The following is a 17,304-nucleotide window of genomic DNA, read 5'->3' on the forward strand; positions in this document are numbered from 1 at the left end:
CTCTAAACCCCTCCTTTCCACGAACCTACACTGATCTGATTGGTCAGATGGCCCAGTCCTTTGTGATTGGTCTGCTGCACGCACTACGTGCCCATTGCCATAACTGAATGACAGTTATCATTTCGCAAGACATTGTATACAATGTATGTATGGACAGAAACGATAGCACCGATTTTACCATTTCAATTCGAGCCCGACGATGAAATGTCTGAAGTAGTCGATCAACTAGAAACTGATTCGCAGTCACGACTGGAGTAGGACGGTTCTATAGGTAAGTCTCACCTTAGTTTGCTTTATAAGACGTGATAGCAGCGTCACTGTTATACTTTATGTAGATGCACCTGTGGGAACTGGATCAGAATGCCAAGCGAAGCTGGAAACCTCTAACATAAGATAAACATTTAGGCCAGATATGTGACACAGACTTTTTCGTCATAACTATTAACAAAGTAAGAAATGGCTATATCATTGTTTGACATTACAATGGGTGTTTACTGTTTAGAGAGAATACTTCAACTAGTTAGCGTGGACTAGCATCTTAACATCCTATTACAATACAGATAGAGCTCCACTCTACTGTAATAATAAAAACGCAGAGGAAAAAAACTGTTTGTTTCACAGTGATGTAAGCGAACCGGGCCTACAGATATGTTGTAAACTCCCACATTAGCCGAGCACAAATGTGAATAGCTGATAATGCGTTACACTTTGTAAACAAAAGTCGTGCTCCATCCTTGATCAATACTCCAAATAATAATTCAGACAAGCTGCATTAATTGACACATTTTTTAGACAATATTGGACCCACATCTGAATAGCAGAACTACAGAAACGTGAGTTAGCCGGTAAGCAGGAGACATACAGACTAGGGCTTACGTTACACAACATAACTTACAAAACTACGAATTTTGAACGATCGCTAGAAAATATAAAAATCAATTATTAATCATACTTACAGGTTGAGATTCAGAGGAGCAAGCTGGTCCAAATAAGCTGGTTATTGATCCATATTTTAAGACCAAGCATTTTGTGAATCCTGCATTAAACTCCCCGGGGTTTGAGAAGCAGCCGTCAGTAAAATGACGGGAACACAAAAGATTGTACTGCTGTGGTATTGTTGAAAAAAATAATTTTCCCTGGTGTCTGTGCATGCAATAAGTGTGTGGGTGAATTTGCTAATGTTTCTTTGTGACGTCACAATGAAACCGCTTGGGATTCGTTTTACAAACGACTCGTTTAATTGACTCAGAGAGTCGACTTCTACTTTTGAGAGACAATAACTTAATATACGGTACACTTCCATATTTAACATTTGCAGGATGTTTTCATTCACTTAGATCTGTTACACACTACATGAAAGTTAATTTTCAAAAATCCATAATAGGGCACTTTAATAACAAGCCAAATGTTCACTAACATGAAATCTTTTTTTTAAAAACTTAGCAGACAAAAACTCCATTAAACTATGAAAACTCTTGAAAATTACGTCATCTAGGACCTTTAGAGTGCATGCCATTGTAAAGACTGTAACTCTATGCCTCACAGACTCATTTTCATTTGTGTGCAATTCAATATGGCTTCACCCCTGACAAAAGCCTATTGTTAAATGATATGAAATCACATCCAGCAACTGCGATATCTGGCCGTTCAAACTACTGATAATCCCGCCAACTCTGTTTACATTCAAGCATTCAAGGTGAACGCGCAACACCATATAAGGAGAAGAGGGAAAAGCTTAAACTTCATTGGCCAGTCCGCAATGCGAAATTTGAATATGCAGAAACTAACGAACAGTTTTCAGTTACCGTTAATCAGATAAACAAAACAAGTGTAAATACAATAAATACGCTGAAACATTGTACGTGGTTGATAATTTTCCCCAGGTATGCTAATCTCAAAAGAAGTATGAATTTACTTGACCTCTCATTGGCCTCTACTTTTTACCTGAATACTTTATTGATACACCATGACGTTGCACTGGGTAATAAAGTTACAGTACGTGTTGAGGCGAACACTGTTGATCTCACACTATCGCTGGCAATCATGAGACTCACAGTCTGTTTTCTTTCTCTGCTCACTGTATTCTGCCCTGGAGAGTGTGGGAATATTTTAGTTTGGTATACTGAGGGCAGTCACTGGATCAATCTGAAGATCGTGTTGGAAACATTGATTGACAGGGGACACGATGTCACAGTGCTGGTGCCGGATGCCTCTCTCTTCATGAAAGCTAAAGATTCGGATCGCTTCGCCTATCAGCCCTTTAATGTGTCCATGGATGAACAGGAGATGCGAGACTTCCTTGATGAATTTCTGTATTTCTCGGTGTATGAGATGGATCAGTTAAACATACTGCAGATTCAGAAGAAAATCTACGAGTTTACTTCCACACTTCAGGATATGTCTCTGTCATACTGTGACGGCATTCTCAAATCTCCGGAGTTAATGGACAAATTGCGGAATGGAAAGTTTGATATTGTTCTGTCAGATCCGATCTACCCGTGCAGCGATATTGTGGCTGAAGAGCTGGGCATTCCCTTGGTTTACACGTTCAGATTCTCCCTTGCTCACGCTGCAGAGCGGATGTGTGGTCAGATACCAGCGCCGCCATCATATGTTCCTGGAGCCATGAGTAAACTCACTGACAAGATGAGCTTCACAGAACGAATCTTCAATATGCTCTTCTACCTTTCTCAAGATGCTTTTGCCATTATTGCTTGGAAAAAAATTGACAACTATTACACTGAATATTTTGGTGAGTTAAAGTTACCCTTAACAAAAGTAAAGGTTGTATATTTTAATACCTTATGCAATAAGTATACTAATATAATTGCAATATAGTAGTATACTTGGAAGTGTGCTATTTCAATTCTAATTGGGACTAAATTGGCCCACTTTTAATGTTTAAAAGTATACTTTTTAGTATACTTTAAGTGTAAGAGTAGTATGAGTACACAATATAACTACATTTTTAATTTGTACTACAATTATACTGCAAATGAACTTATACTGACAGTTTACTAGATAGCAATTTTTTTTTAGTTTATGAAAGTACACTTTGAAGTATACACTAGGTCAACTACTAGTTTAGTCTAATTTTCTACAGCAAGTATACTTGTAAGTTTTAACTTAACATCATACTAGTTTACTATTTATATATTATTTTTGCTCTTTAAGGGTACGCTTACATGATAAAGATGTACTAAAAACAGAAAAGTTTTTCCTATGCTTTTTTCCACATACAGACAACAAAACGTTGTCAAAACAATCCCCATTCATGCAGGTCCGTGAAAACTAAAAACGCTATGTTACGCTGCCAGGCCAGTAGTTGGCGATATCACTTTGTAAAGAAACACTACAAGTCTATTGACTATTTAGCAGGGAGTCAAAAATTCGGCACAACACCGGAAAATTCCATCAATGGCAGGGAGGCGGTATGTCATAAATGATGGAAAATTCTATCAATGCTGGGGAAAGAGTTAAATAAATTCCTACACTACCAGTGGACTACACCAAAATTCACATACTCAGAATTAGAAGTATATCGGGCCAAATATACTAATACTTTTCTGTCAGTACAAGTCAACTATACATAAGTGTAATTTTAAGTATATTTCTGAGAAGTAGCTTACATGAGAGCAGACTGAAAGTAAACTTTCTTGTTTTTAGTTTAAAAGAAGTATACTAATAGCACACTTGAATAAACTTCTTTTTTTGTAAGGGAAAGGGCTAATTCACTTTCACTGTAGTTCCATACTCAAATGCTGATTATTCATTCACCTAGAACAACAGGTTCCGCTGCAAAAATAATATTTTAGGGAAGAATCATGTCAAAATACAAGCCTTTAATTTTTTTAAAGTGCAGGACTGTTTGCTGTTTAAAGTGCCTTACTGTAATAAACACATTTTGTTTCATCTGAGGAACAAAATTAAACTATTTCCAGAGATAATCAACATGCAACAAATGCTGTTGAAAGAGCTCATTTAGAATTTAACCTCCTCATTCCAGGACGATCCACTTCCTATTGTGAGATGATGGGTAAAGCTGATATCTGGTTAATCAGAACTTACTGGGATTTTGAGTTTCCACGGCCATTCCTGCCCAATTTCAAATACATTGGAGGGCTTCACTGCAGACCTGCCAAGCCATTACCCAAGGTGCATCTGTCTTTTTAAAGATTCTCATTTATTAAGACGATAGTTGATCTGAATTTCTTAAAATATACAGGGTACACATGATTTGAATCATAAGAAAATAATAATAACTTGCAGTCAGATGATGACTCCATGACCAGTCTGAATCGATTCAGTTCAAGTAAATGGAGTATTTCTATATTTCTGATTTACTGAGAAGAAATGACTCAAGACACATTTGTACTTGAATTGGGACTGCGCTGGTCACGTTATATTATTAATTAGCACCATTAGTAGTGCCATTATTTTACCTGGAAACTGCAGTGAATCGTACCTGTGGTAGTGCAACAGCATATTTCAGAGTCAAATTTCACACCATAAGTTCATGATGTCGTTTTAAGCGTAGGACATGGAGGAGTTTGTACAGAGCTCAGGGGATGATGGGATTGTGGTCTTCACTCTGGGGTCTTTGATAGACAAAATGCCCAAAGAAACAAGCAATAGGATCGCCTCTGCACTGGCACAGATCCCACAGAAGGTAACTGACCATTCTTACATCCTTTCCACCCAAATATCATGAACACATAAGCACTGCTTCTCTATGTGGCTGGAATGAGGGAAAGTAGTTTAATTTCACATTTACTCAGGTAGTGTTTTTTTATAATCTCTTTGTCATTATCACTGCTCAGATGAGAGTGAGGTTGTGTTCGTGTGTTGCAGGTCTTGTGGCGATACGGTGGAGAGAAGCCAGATACTCTGGGTGAAAACACCAGAATCTATAAGTGGATCCCTCAGAATGATTTATTGGGTTTGTATTATAATTTGTGATTGTATACTACTTAAAAAAAAAAAAAAAAAAAAAAAAAAAAGAATTAATTATTGAACATACAACAATTTATAATTTCAGCTGTCTAAATTGTTCTTTTTGAGTTGGGTTGTGTAGTTTCAAGTTTGCTCCATGTAAACTGTCCCAACGACTTTTGCTTTTCCTTGTTTATCTCCTGATTCAGGCCACCCCAAAACCAGAGCATTTATCACTCATGGGGGCACTAATGGCATATATGAGGCCATATATCATGGTGTGCCGATGGTCGGGATCCCCTTGTTTGGTGACCAGCCAGATAATTTGGCTCATATGAAGGCCAAAGGGGTTGCAGTCGTCATGGACAGCATCAAGACCATGCAGCCGCAAGAGCTGGTGGATGGACTCAATGCCGTCATTAATGACACCTCGTGAGTTACTCATATCATTTGACTTACATTGGCGTCCTGCATAAACAGGACTGTGGATTCAATCTAGATATTTTAAAGGCTCTATGTTCTCTATTGCACTACACAGATAGAGTATAGACATGCTGAATATTTGTCTTCATCTCCGCAGGTATAAAGAGAATGCAATGCATTTGTCCAGGATTCATCATGACAGACCAATAAAGCCTTTGGATGAGTCTGTGTTCTGGATTGAGTTTGTCATGCGCAATAAAGGTGCGAAACACCTGCGTGTAGAAGCTCACAACCTTACCTGGTACCAGTACCACTGTCTGGATGTGTTCGCTTTTCTTTTCACCATCCTGACTGTAGTCCTCTACGTCTTCTTTAAAATGTTCAAATTCTTCATAATGCGTTGCTGTTTTAGATCAACACGGAAAAGCAAAAAAGAATAATTTCATTGCTTTGAACGGTCTGTATCATGTATTAATTTTTAATGAATCATGTATTCGTTTTCAAACTGCCATCCCACCTACACAGATTTTATTTTAATTTAGATAATTTTTTACAATGTATCTACTTACTTTTTTCAGACACTGAAACTAAGAATGAATATGCACTTGTTTTGCAATTAATTTATTGATCATTATATGATCAAATTAATTAAAAGTTACATTTTGTACAACAGGAGTTTTTGTATGTTTGTTTTTTTATTGTGATATTATGCTTTTTGACTCAAGCTAGCAGCATGGGGTTATGTTAAAATCAACTGCCTAGGTTTATGAAGGTCAATAACACACTATGTGCATAGCATTTACAATTTTACAAGGAAAAATCTAGTCAGGGTAGTGCCATATTGAATTTCTGACACAAATGAAAATGGGGTTGTGAGGGATAGAAGTATAATGTGTTCAGTGGATTGTACTTTTGTTTAAAGTGCCCCTATTATCCTTTTTTAAGGTTCCTAATATTGTTTTGGGAGTCTACATGCATGCATGTAAACAGGTTTACATGCATGCAAGGTCAAAAAACACTTTCGTTTTCTCATAATATACATTTAATTTCACCTCAATGAATTTCACCTAGTAAATGATTTGTTAGAGGTGCCCTAGAATCAGTTTTTACAAGATTTAATATAAGTCTAAGGTGTCCCCTGAATGTGTCTGTTAAGTTTCAGCTCAAAATACCCCATAGATTTTTTTTTTAATAATTTTTTTTAACTGCCTATTTTGAGGCATCATTAACTATGCACCGATTCAGGCTGCGGCCCCTTTAAATCCCCCCTGCATTTACAAAGTTCACACAGCTAATATAACCCTCAAATGGATCTTTACAAGATGTTCGTCATGCATACTTCATGCATGCATCGGATCATGTGAGTATAGTATTTATTTGGATGTTTACATTTGGTTCTGAATGAGTTTGATAGTGCTCCGTGGCTAAAGCTAACATTACACACTGTTGGAGAGATTTATAAAAAATTAAGATGTGTTTATGCATTATACAGACTGCAAGTGTTTAAAAATGAAAATAGCGACGGCTCTTGTCTCCGTGAATACAATAAGAAACGATGGTAACTTTAACCACATTTAACAGTACATTAGCAACATGCTAACGAAACATTTATAAAGACAATTCACAAATATCACTAAAAATATCATGTAATCATGGATCATGTCAGTTATTATCACTCCATCTGCCATTTTTCGCTATTGTTCTTGCTTGCTTACCTAGTCTGATGATTCAGCTGTGCACAGATCCAGACGTTAATACTGGCTGCCCTTGTCTAATGCCTTGAACATGGGCTGGCATATGCAAAAATTGGGGTCATACATATTAATGATCCGGACTGTTACGTAACAGTCAGTGTTATGTTGAGATTCGCCTGTTCTTCGGAGGTCTTTTAAACAAATGAGATTTACATAAGAAGGAGGAAGCAATGGAGTTTGAAACTCATTTGTATGTCTTTTCCATGTACTGAACTCTTGTTATCCAACTATGCCAAGGTAAATTCAATTTTTGATTCTAGGGCACATTAAGAAGCAGTTCAAAATATCAGTCTCTCTAAACCCCTCCTTTCCACGAACCTACACTGCTCTGATTGGTCAGATGGCCCAGTCCTTTGTGATTAGTCTACTGCATGCACCGCGTGCCCATTGCCATAACTGAATGACAGTTATCAATTCGCAAGACATTATATACAATGTATGTATGGACAGAAACGATAGCACCGATTTTACCATTTCAATTCGAGTCCAACGATGAAATGTCTGAAGTAGTCGATCAACTAGAAACTGATTCGCAGTTACGACTGGAGTAGAACGGTTCTATAGGTAAGTGTCACCTTAGTTTGCTTTATTTATAAGACGTGATAGTAGCGTCACTGTTATACTTCATGTAGGTGCACCTGTGGGAACTGGATCAGAATGCCAAGCGAGGCTGGAAACCTCTAACATAAGATAAACATTTAGGCCAGATGTGACAGACTTTTTCATCATAACTATTAACAAAGTAAGAAATGGCTATATCATTGTTTGACATTACAATGGGTGTTTACAGTTTACAGAGAGAATACGACTAGTTAGCGTGGACTAGCATCTTAACATCCTATTTCAATACAGATAGAGCTCCACTCTACTGTAATAATAAAAATGCAGAGGAAAAAAACAGTTTTTTTCACAGTGATGTAAGCGAACCGGGCCTACAGATATGTTGTAAACTCCCACATTAGCCGAGCACAAACGTGAATAGCTGATAATGCGTTAACATTACACTTTGTAAACAAAAGTCGTGCTCCATCCTTGATCAATACTCCAAATAATAATTCAGACAAGCTGCATTAATCGACACATTTTTAGACAATATTGGACCCACATCTGAATAGCAGAACTACAGAAACGTGAGTTAGCCAGTTAGCAGGAGACATACAGACTAGGGTGTACGTTACACAACATAACATACAAAACTACGAATTTTGATAATCGCTAAAAAATATAAACATCAATTATTAATCATACTTACAGGTTGAGATTCAGAGGAGCAAGCTGGTCCAAATAAGCTGGTTATTGATCCATATTTTAAGACCAAGCATTTTGTGAATCCTGCGTTAAACTCCCTGAGATTTGAGAAGCAGCCGTCAGTAAAATGACGGGAACACAACAAAAGATTGTACTGCTGTGGTATTGTTGAAAAAATTAATTTTCTCTGGCATCTGGGCGCGCAATAAGTGTGCGGGGAATATGCTAATGTTTCGGCTGCGGAGCCAGTGTTGAAGCGGCCTCATATGGAGCAATTCGAGCGGCGTGACCGCGGCTGCAGATGCCATATGCCCCAGGAGCCTCTGAAAGAGTTTCAGTAGGGCCGCTGTCCTGCGCTTGAGCGTACTCAGGCAGGTCAACACCAACTGGACGCGCTCCTCGGTGAGGCGCGCAGTTCGGGCGACTGAGTCTAGCTCGAGACCGAGATAAGAGATCCTCTGCCCGGGGGTGAGTTTGCGCTTGTCCCAGTTGACCCGAAGACCCAACCGGCTGAGGTGAGCTAGAACCATGTCTCTGTGTTCACACAACTGATCTCGCGAGCTGGCCAGGATCAACCAGTCGTCGAGATAGTTGATAGTTAATATGAACGCCTTGTTCCTTGAGGGGAACAATGGCCACCTCTGCAACCTTCGTGAAGACGCAGGGTGACAGGGCCAGCCCGAAGGGTAGGACTTTGTACTGATATGCTCGCAATGAACGCAATCCGTAGGAAGGGTCTGTGGCAAGGCAGGTCGATCGCTACAAACCAATCCTGGGGACGGACGCATTCGAAAATGCGCTTCTGCATGAGCATCTTGAACGGCAACTTGTGAAGGTACCGGTTCAAGACGCGCAGATCCAGGATCGGCCGTAGCCCACCGCCCTTCTTTGGTACAATGAAGTAGGGGCTGTAAAACCCCGACTTCATATCGACTGGAGGGACCGGCTCGATTGCATCCTTCGCTAGGAGGACAGCAATCTCTGCCCGGAGAACAGGTGCGTTGTCCAGTGACACCTGAGTGTAGTGGACACCCCTGAAAACCGGGGGACGCCAGGCGAACTGAATCGCATAGCCGAGTCTGATGGTGCGAATGAGCCAGCGGGACGGGCTGGGGAGCGCTATCCACGCCTCCAGACACCGAGCCAGCGGGACCAAAGGCACCACAGACGCACCGGGGGTGGGGCAGCGAGGTAGAGTACGGGGACCCGACTCGGACGGCATGGGAGCGGCCCGAAGTGTGGTCAGACTCTGAAAGGTAGCAGTGCGTATGGGAGACGGCACACGGGGCGCGGCCTGCACCATCACACTGCCACCTGCTGGCGAAGTGAGAGGGGGCTGCGAGCGGCAAGGCGGGGCCTCGCACGCTGACAGACGCGCCCTCTTGTGACCTGGAGGTTGGGGAAACTGCTCTTTTTGTGAGGAAGTGGGTACCGCTGGTCTCCGGAAAGCCAGCGGCGGTAGCTGGACAGACATACACACAAATTCCCCCCGGCCCTCCTCCGGGGGTGGGAGAGATGATGGAAGACTCTCCCGAAGAGCAGGATCCTTCCCCTCCAGGTCGCCCGTCTCAGGATCGTGACTTCCTCGACCGCTTACCACCTGGCTTGGTTGAGACGGGCTGGGCACCACGTCCGCCACCGGCACTCTGCTGTTTGGCTGGTGTTGGCTGCTGCTTTGCCAACTTAGCAGAGGCGGAGGACGACGCGGGCGGGTGCCCTCGGCGACGAGCGGGCTGAGGCTGAGCCGCCGGCAGCAGGGTGGAGGCAGCAGCGGACCGCCGGGGCATGACATGTTTGATGGCCTCAGCCTGCTTCTGTGCGGCGGAGAACTGTTGGGCGAAGCTCTCCACCGCATCGCCGAAAAGGCCGACCGGGGACACGGGGGAGTCCAGGAACCGATGTTTGTCGGTTTCCCTCATGTCCGCCAAGGTCAGCCAGAGGTGGCACTGCTGGACTACTAACATAGACATCGCATGACCAACAGAACGCGCTGTTACCTTCGTCGCACGGAGGGCGAGGTCGGTGGCAGCGCACAGCTCCCCAAGCAACTGTTGGTCAAGCCCACCCTGGGGCATTTCCGATAGCGCTTTTGCCTGGTAAATCTGCAAAATGGCCATGGCATGCAGGGCGGAGGCAGCTTGTCCACAGGCTCTGTAAGCTTTCTCTGTCAGTCCTGACGAGAATTTACAGGCCCGGGACGGGAGACGGGAGTTCACCGCGCCAGCCGGTGGCCGTTGGACACAGCTGCATCGCAACAGACCACTCGACTGGGGGAATCCGATCGTATCCCCTAGCCTCTCCGCCGTCCATGGAGGTGAAGGCGGACGAGGGTCCAGACCTGGCACAAGCGCTATACGGCGTTCGCCAAAATCTGGTCACCTCATCGTGCACCTCCGGGAAGAAAGGCATCGGGGCGGGACGCTGGGTTTGACCAGCGTGAAGGGTGGAGGGTTCCACACGAGCCCGACACTCTCGACCGCCCGGGAAAGCACAGCTGTCAACTCGGGATCAGACTCGGGCGGCGCTACAGTCCCAGAGGGAGGCAGCGGAGCCGAGTCCTCATCTCCCGAGGACTCCTGCTTACCTTCCGATGCTGAGATCGACATCTGATCCGCAGCAGGTTCACGCCAACACAAAAAGATGCTGAAATCTTCAGGCTCTTTTAGTTTCACTTAGTGAAGTCTTGAAGCAGGACACCAAACGTTTGGCTCCGAAGCGAAAGACAGAGTGCGATTGCATCTGCTTCCTATTTATATACACCTGTCGGAGGCGACATTATGCAAATATCGCACGCCAATTCCATTGGCTTGTTTTAGTTCACTCGAAGCTGATAGGGCTCTCTAGCGATATCCCAATTCGTCGGTCACTACTGACGTACGTCGAACGTGACCGACTGAAAGGGAACTTAATATACGGTACACTTTCAGATTTAAAATTTGCAGGATGTTTTCATTCACTTAGAGCTGTTACACGCTGAATCACGATTAAATGTTAACAATGTATAATAAAAGTTTATATAATCTGGGACTGTATGGGCTCCATGATACCTGTGGCTTGAACCTAAATACATAATATAACTGAAATTTTGTACGGTTAAGCAGAAAATGTATAAATCTAGTTTAATATTTTGTTGTATATTAGTCATTTTGATATTTCAGCAACTTTTAAAGTACGATGTTAGGCTTAAAATACTGATGTACATCATCTAAAAGTTGAGTGTTGGGTGATACATCAACTATACAATACATAAACTGGAAGCAGATAATGAGAATAATGTTATCAGACATTTTTTTTTATATCATTTATCTTTTTTGTTTCTTAACAGAGCTGCTTAGGAATTTAAATGACTAGTGAGTGATCCACTTCCCCACCCCCAACTGTTGTTGTTAGTTTTATAATACTGCAGTCTAGCTCCAGAAAAGTACAAAAATCTACCATAAAAGTAGCTTCAAGACTTGAAATAAAGAGAATCTAAAGCCATAAAATAGGTTTACGTGAGGAACAGGATTACTCACATAAACTGCGATCTCTGGCCGATAATCCCGCCAACTCTGTTTACATTCAAGGTGAATGCGCAACGCCAAATAAGGAGAAAAGGGAAAACTTGACCTCTCATTGGCCTCTACCTATTTTACCTGAATAATTTATTGATACACCATGACTTTGCACTAATAAAGTTACAGTACGTGTTGAGGCGAACACTGTTGATCTCACACACCCACACTATCGCTGGCAATTATGAGACTCACAGTCTGTTTTCTTTCTCTGCTCACTGTATTCTGCCCTGGAGAGTGTAGGAATATTTTAGTTTGGTATACTGAGGGCAGTCACTGGATCAATCTGAAGATTGTGTTGGATACATTGATTGACAGGGGACACAATGTTACAGTGCTGGTGCCTGATGCCTCTCTCTTCATGAAAGCTAAAGATTCGGATCGCTTCGCCTATCAGCCCTTTAATGTGTCCATGGATGAACAGGAGATGCGAGACTTCCTTGATGAATTTCTGCATTTCTCAGTGTATGAGATGGATCAGTTAAACATACTGCAGATTCAGAAGAAAATCTACGAGTTTACTTCCACACTTCAGGCCATGTTTCTGGCACACTGTGACGGCATTCTCAAATCTCCGGAGTTGATTGACAAATTGCGGAATGGAAAGTTTGATGTTGTTCTGTCAGATCCGATCTACCCGTGCAGCGATATTGTGGCTGAAGAGCTGGGCATTCCCTTGGTTTACACGTTCAGATTCTCCCTTGCTCACGTTACAGAGCGGATGTGTGGTCAGATACCAGCGCCGCCATCATATGTTCCTGGAGCCATGAGTAAACTCACTGACAAGATGAGCTTCACAGAGCGAATCTTCAATATGTTCTTCTACCTTTCTCAAGATGCTTTTGCCATTATTGCTTGGAAACAAATTGACAACTATTACTCTGAATATTTTGGTGAGTTAAAGTTACCCTTAACAAAAGTAAGGTAAGTAAGTATTTTAAGAATATCTTATGCAGTAAGTATACTAATATCAGTGCAATATAGTAGTATACTTGGAAGTGTGCTATTTCAATTCTAATTGGGACTAAATTGGCCCACTTTTAATGTTTAAAAGTATACTTTTTAGTATACTTTAAGTGTAACAGTAGTATGAGTACACAACTATAACTACGTTTTTCATTTGTACTACAATTATACAGCAAGTGAACTTATACTGATAGTTTACTAGATAGCATTTTTTTTTAGTTTATGAAAGTACACTTTGAAGTATACACTAGGTCAGCTACTAGTTTAGTCTCATATTCTACAGCAAGTACAGGTATACTTTTAAGTTTTAACTTAACATTATACTTATAGTTTACTATTTATATATTATTTTTGCTCTTTAAGGGTACACTTACATGACAAAGATGTACTAAAAACAGAAAAGTTTTTCCTTTGCTTTTTGTTGCATACAGATGACAAAACGTTGTCGAAACAATCCCCATTCATGCGGGTCTGTGAAAACTAAAAACGCTATGTTACGCTGCCAGGCCAGTAGTTGGCGATGTCACTTTGTAAAGAAACACTACGCGTCTACATGTAATACACATGCGCATGGTGTCACATGCACATGTTTTCACAAATTCGGATTTTAGTTGTTTACATGGGGACGATAATTGTACAATTTTCAAAAATTTGAAAATAGTTTAGCAGGGTGTCAAAATTCGGCACAACACCGGAAAATTCCATCAATGGCAGGGAGGCGGTATGTCATAAATGATGGAAAATTCTATCAATGCTGGGGAAAGAGTTAAATAAATTCCTACACTACCAGTGGACTACACCAAAATTCACATACTCAGAAATAGGAGTATATCGGGCCAAATATACTAATACTTTTCTGTCAGTACAAGTCAACTATACATAAGTGTAATTTTAAGTATATTTCTGAGAAGTAGCTTACATGAGAGCAGACTGAAAGTAAACTTTCTTGATTTTAGTTTAAAAGAAGTATACTAATAACACACTTGAATAAACTTCTTTTTTGTAAGGGAAAGGGCTAATTCACTTTCACTGTAGTTCCATACTCAAATGCTGATTATTCATTGACCTAGAACAGTGGTCGCCAACAGCGGTCGATCTTTATCACTGTTCCAGTAGCTCGCGAAAACAACAGAAATATGAGTGCAAAAATACATTACATTTCTCCAGTCATTATACTGTATTTTTGTATTTATTTTTCTGTTATTTTCGGGAGCTACTGGGACAGTGATAAAGGTAAATAGCCCACACTATGTCTGAGTCAGTAAACGGCCGTTAACAAAAGGCCAGAGACGCTGAAGACGGACGCGAAGAGGAGAAAATTCTGTAGCAGGCAGAGCAGCTCACTGTTCACGATGCTCGAAATATAGGAAGAAAATATAAATATTGAATTAGGGGTGAAGGGTTATATGAATGCGTCTCTAAAAGGAATTACTGTCTTCAGAAAAAAATCGATGGTAATTGCATTTTATTTTCCTCTTACCTCCGAATAAAGTAGCTAATTATTAGCGCATTTCAGCTTTGTTTACAGCGGTAACCAAGGAAACGCTGTATCACTGCTGCTCCATAAGCGCCACCTGCTGTCAGAGAGTGAATTTGCGTCTCATTCAGCCTGTTGTTTTTGTTCTTTTTTGTGTGTAGTAGCATATAATTTCACAAAGATAAAGTCAGACCGTTCTATTTTTGCTTTAAATCTTGAAATTAAATCTCAATTAATTCAAATAAAAAAAAAAAACTGCTCATGCAATGTGATAGCATCTTTGTTTGGATTGTGATTAAAAAGCAGTGGTTCTCTCTAATTTGAAATGGATATGTATTTTTGTTTATAATAATAATAATAATAATAATAATAATAGTAAATATCTGCAACCAGTATGAGAATTGGCCAATTTGCTTTTAAAAATAAATAAATAAATCAGAATCTAAATTGGCCACGAAAAAAAAAATACTAAATATAATCTGGGCTGTCTTTTTCTATCAAGTAGATCTTGTCTTTCATAAAGGTCGAGGTCAGGGATCTTGGGCTTAAAAAGGTTGGTGACCACTGACCTAGAACAACAGGTTCTGCTGCAAAAATAATATTTTAGGGAAGAATCATGTCAAAATACAAGCCTTTAAATTTTTTAAGTGCCTTACTGAAATAAACACATTTTGTTTCATCTGAGGAACAAATTGAAACTATTTCCAGAGATAATCAACATGCAACAAATGCTGTTGAAAGAGCTCATTTAGTATTTAACCTCCTCATTCCAGGACGACCCACTTCCTATTGTGAGATGATGGGTAAAGCTGATATCTGGTTAATCAGAACTTACTGGGATTTTGAGTTTCCACGGCCATTCCTGCCCAACTTCAAATACATTGGAGGGCTTCACTGCAGCCCTGCCAAGCCATTACCCAAGGTGCATCTGTCTTTTTAAAGATTCTATCTCATTTATTAAGACGATAGTTGATCTGAATTTCTTAAAATATACAGGGTACACATCATTTAAATCATAAGTCCAAGAAAATAATAATAACGTACAGTCAGATGATGACTTTGTGACCAATCTCAATTGATTCAGTTCAAGTAAATGGAGTATTTCTATATTTCTGATTTACTGAAAAGAAATGACTCAAGACACATTTGTACTTGAATTGGGACTGCGCTGGTCACGTTATATTTTTAATTAGCACTATTAGTAGTGCCATTATTTTACCTGGAAACTGCAGTGAATCGTACCTGTGGTAGTGCAACTGCATATTTCAGAGTCAAATTTCACACCATAAGTTCATGATGTCGTTTTATGCGTAGGACATGGAGGAGTTTGTACAGAGCTCAGGGGATGATGGGATTGTGGTCTTCACTCTGGGGTCTTTGATAGACAAAATGCCCAAAGAAACAAGCAATAGGATCGCCTCTGCACTGGCACAGATCCCACAAAAGGTAACTGACCATTCTTACATCCTTTCCACCCAAATATCATGAACACATAAGCACTGCTTCTCTATGTGGTTGGAATGAGGGAAAGTAGTTTAATTTCACATTTACTCAGGTAGTGTTTCTTTATAATCTCTTTGTCATTATCACTGATCAGATGAGAGTGAGGTTGTGTTCGTGTGTTGCAGGTCTTGTGGCGATACAGTGGAGAAAAGCCAGATACTCTGGGTGAAAACACCAGAATCTATAAGTGGATCCCTCAGAATGATTTATTGGGTTTGTATTATAATTTGTGATTGTAATCTGTAATTTGCTACTTAAAAAAAAAAAAAGAATTATTGAGCATACAACAATTTATAATTTGAGCTGTCTAAATTGTTCTTTTTGAGTTGGGTTGTGTAGTTTCGAGTTTGCTCCATGTAAACTGTCCCAACGACTTTTGCTTTTCCTTGTTTATCTCCTGATTCAGGCCACTCCAAAACCAGAGCATTTATCACTCATGGGGGCACTAATGGCATATATGAGGCCATATATCATGGTGTGCCGATGGTCGGGATCCCCTTGATCGGTGACCAGCCAGATAATTTGGCTCATATGAAGGCCAAAGGGGTTGCAGTCGTCATGGACAACATCAAGACCATGCAGCCGCAAGAGCTGGTGGATGGACTCAATGCCGTCATTAATGACACCTCGTGAGTCACTCATATCATTTGACTTACATTGGCGTCCTGCATAAACAGGACTGTGGATTCAATCTAGATATTTTAAAGGCTCTATGTTCTCTATTGCACTACACAGATAGAGTATAGACATGCTGAATATTTGTCTTCATCTCCACAGGTATAAAGAGAATGCAATGCATTTGTCCAGGACTCATCATGACAGACCAATAAAGCCTTTGGATGAGTCTGTGTTCTGGATTGAGTTTGTCATGCGCAATAAAGGTGCGAAACACCTGCGTGTAGAAGCTCACAACCTTCCCTGGTACCAGTACCACTGTCTGGATGTGTTCGCTTTTCTTTTCACCATTCTGACTGTAGTCCTCTACGTCTTCTATAAATTGTGCAAATTCTTCATAATGCGTTGCTGTTTTAGATCAAAGAGGAAAAGCAAAAAAGAGTAACAGTTTTTTTGCACTAAACACTGTGTCTTCACCCAGACCATGGGATGTCTTTCTTCTCAGAAGAAAAATATCCTATCAACCCATCAGTTACATCTCTAACTTCAGCTGTCAATAGGATGTTCCTCATCACTCAACTTTGGATGGGCTCTCATTTTACGATAATAAGCATGAATGCAGTAATTCTTAATTATAATAATTCTTATTTTTCCCCTTTGTTTCTGTAACCTTGTTTTGATTGATTTGAGATTGTAAGCAACTACTCTTACTGTTTTGGAATGTTTTTATTGTAAAAAACATTATACCAATACATTTTAATTGAATTAACTATTTTTTATAAATAAAACAATCTATTTACTTTTGCTGCAGCGTTTGTACTGTGGTTTACTC

General features: G+C 40.4%; 1 protein-coding gene across 2 annotated transcripts in view; it reads left to right on the top strand.

The window, feature by feature from the left end:
- The window catches only part of LOC125267280 (UDP-glucuronosyltransferase 2C1-like), a 17,677-nt gene extending 490 nt beyond the window's left edge, over positions 1–17,187 (top strand). Inside the window, exons 1-8 of one of the 2 annotated variants that reach the window (XM_048188772.1) lie at positions 1–2,752; positions 3,195–3,196; positions 12,180–12,804; positions 15,128–15,276; positions 15,669–15,800; positions 15,983–16,070; positions 16,264–16,486; positions 16,635–17,187. The exon at positions 1–2,752 is cut by the window's left edge and continues 490 nt beyond it. In XM_048188772.1, the coding sequence (XP_048044729.1) occupies positions 1,906–2,752; positions 3,195–3,196; positions 12,180–12,804; positions 15,128–15,276; positions 15,669–15,800; positions 15,983–16,070; positions 16,264–16,486; positions 16,635–16,917 (2,349 nt within the window). In that variant the 5' untranslated portion in view covers positions 1–1,905 and the 3' untranslated portion in view covers positions 16,918–17,187. Of the gene's footprint in view, positions 2,753–3,194; positions 3,197–4,006; positions 4,156–4,537; positions 4,670–4,851; positions 4,940–5,141; positions 5,365–5,512; positions 6,031–12,179; positions 12,805–15,127; positions 15,277–15,668; positions 15,801–15,982; positions 16,071–16,263; positions 16,487–16,634 lie in introns of those variants that run through there. The other variant, XM_048188771.1, reaches the window with a different exon arrangement.
- The last annotated feature ends 117 nt before the right edge of the window (positions 17,188–17,304 follow it).

The sequence above is a fragment of the Megalobrama amblycephala genome, linkage group LG4 (genome assembly GCF_018812025.1).
Source record: "Megalobrama amblycephala isolate DHTTF-2021 linkage group LG4, ASM1881202v1, whole genome shotgun sequence".
Classification (NCBI taxonomy): domain Eukaryota; kingdom Metazoa; phylum Chordata; class Actinopteri; order Cypriniformes; family Xenocyprididae; genus Megalobrama; species Megalobrama amblycephala.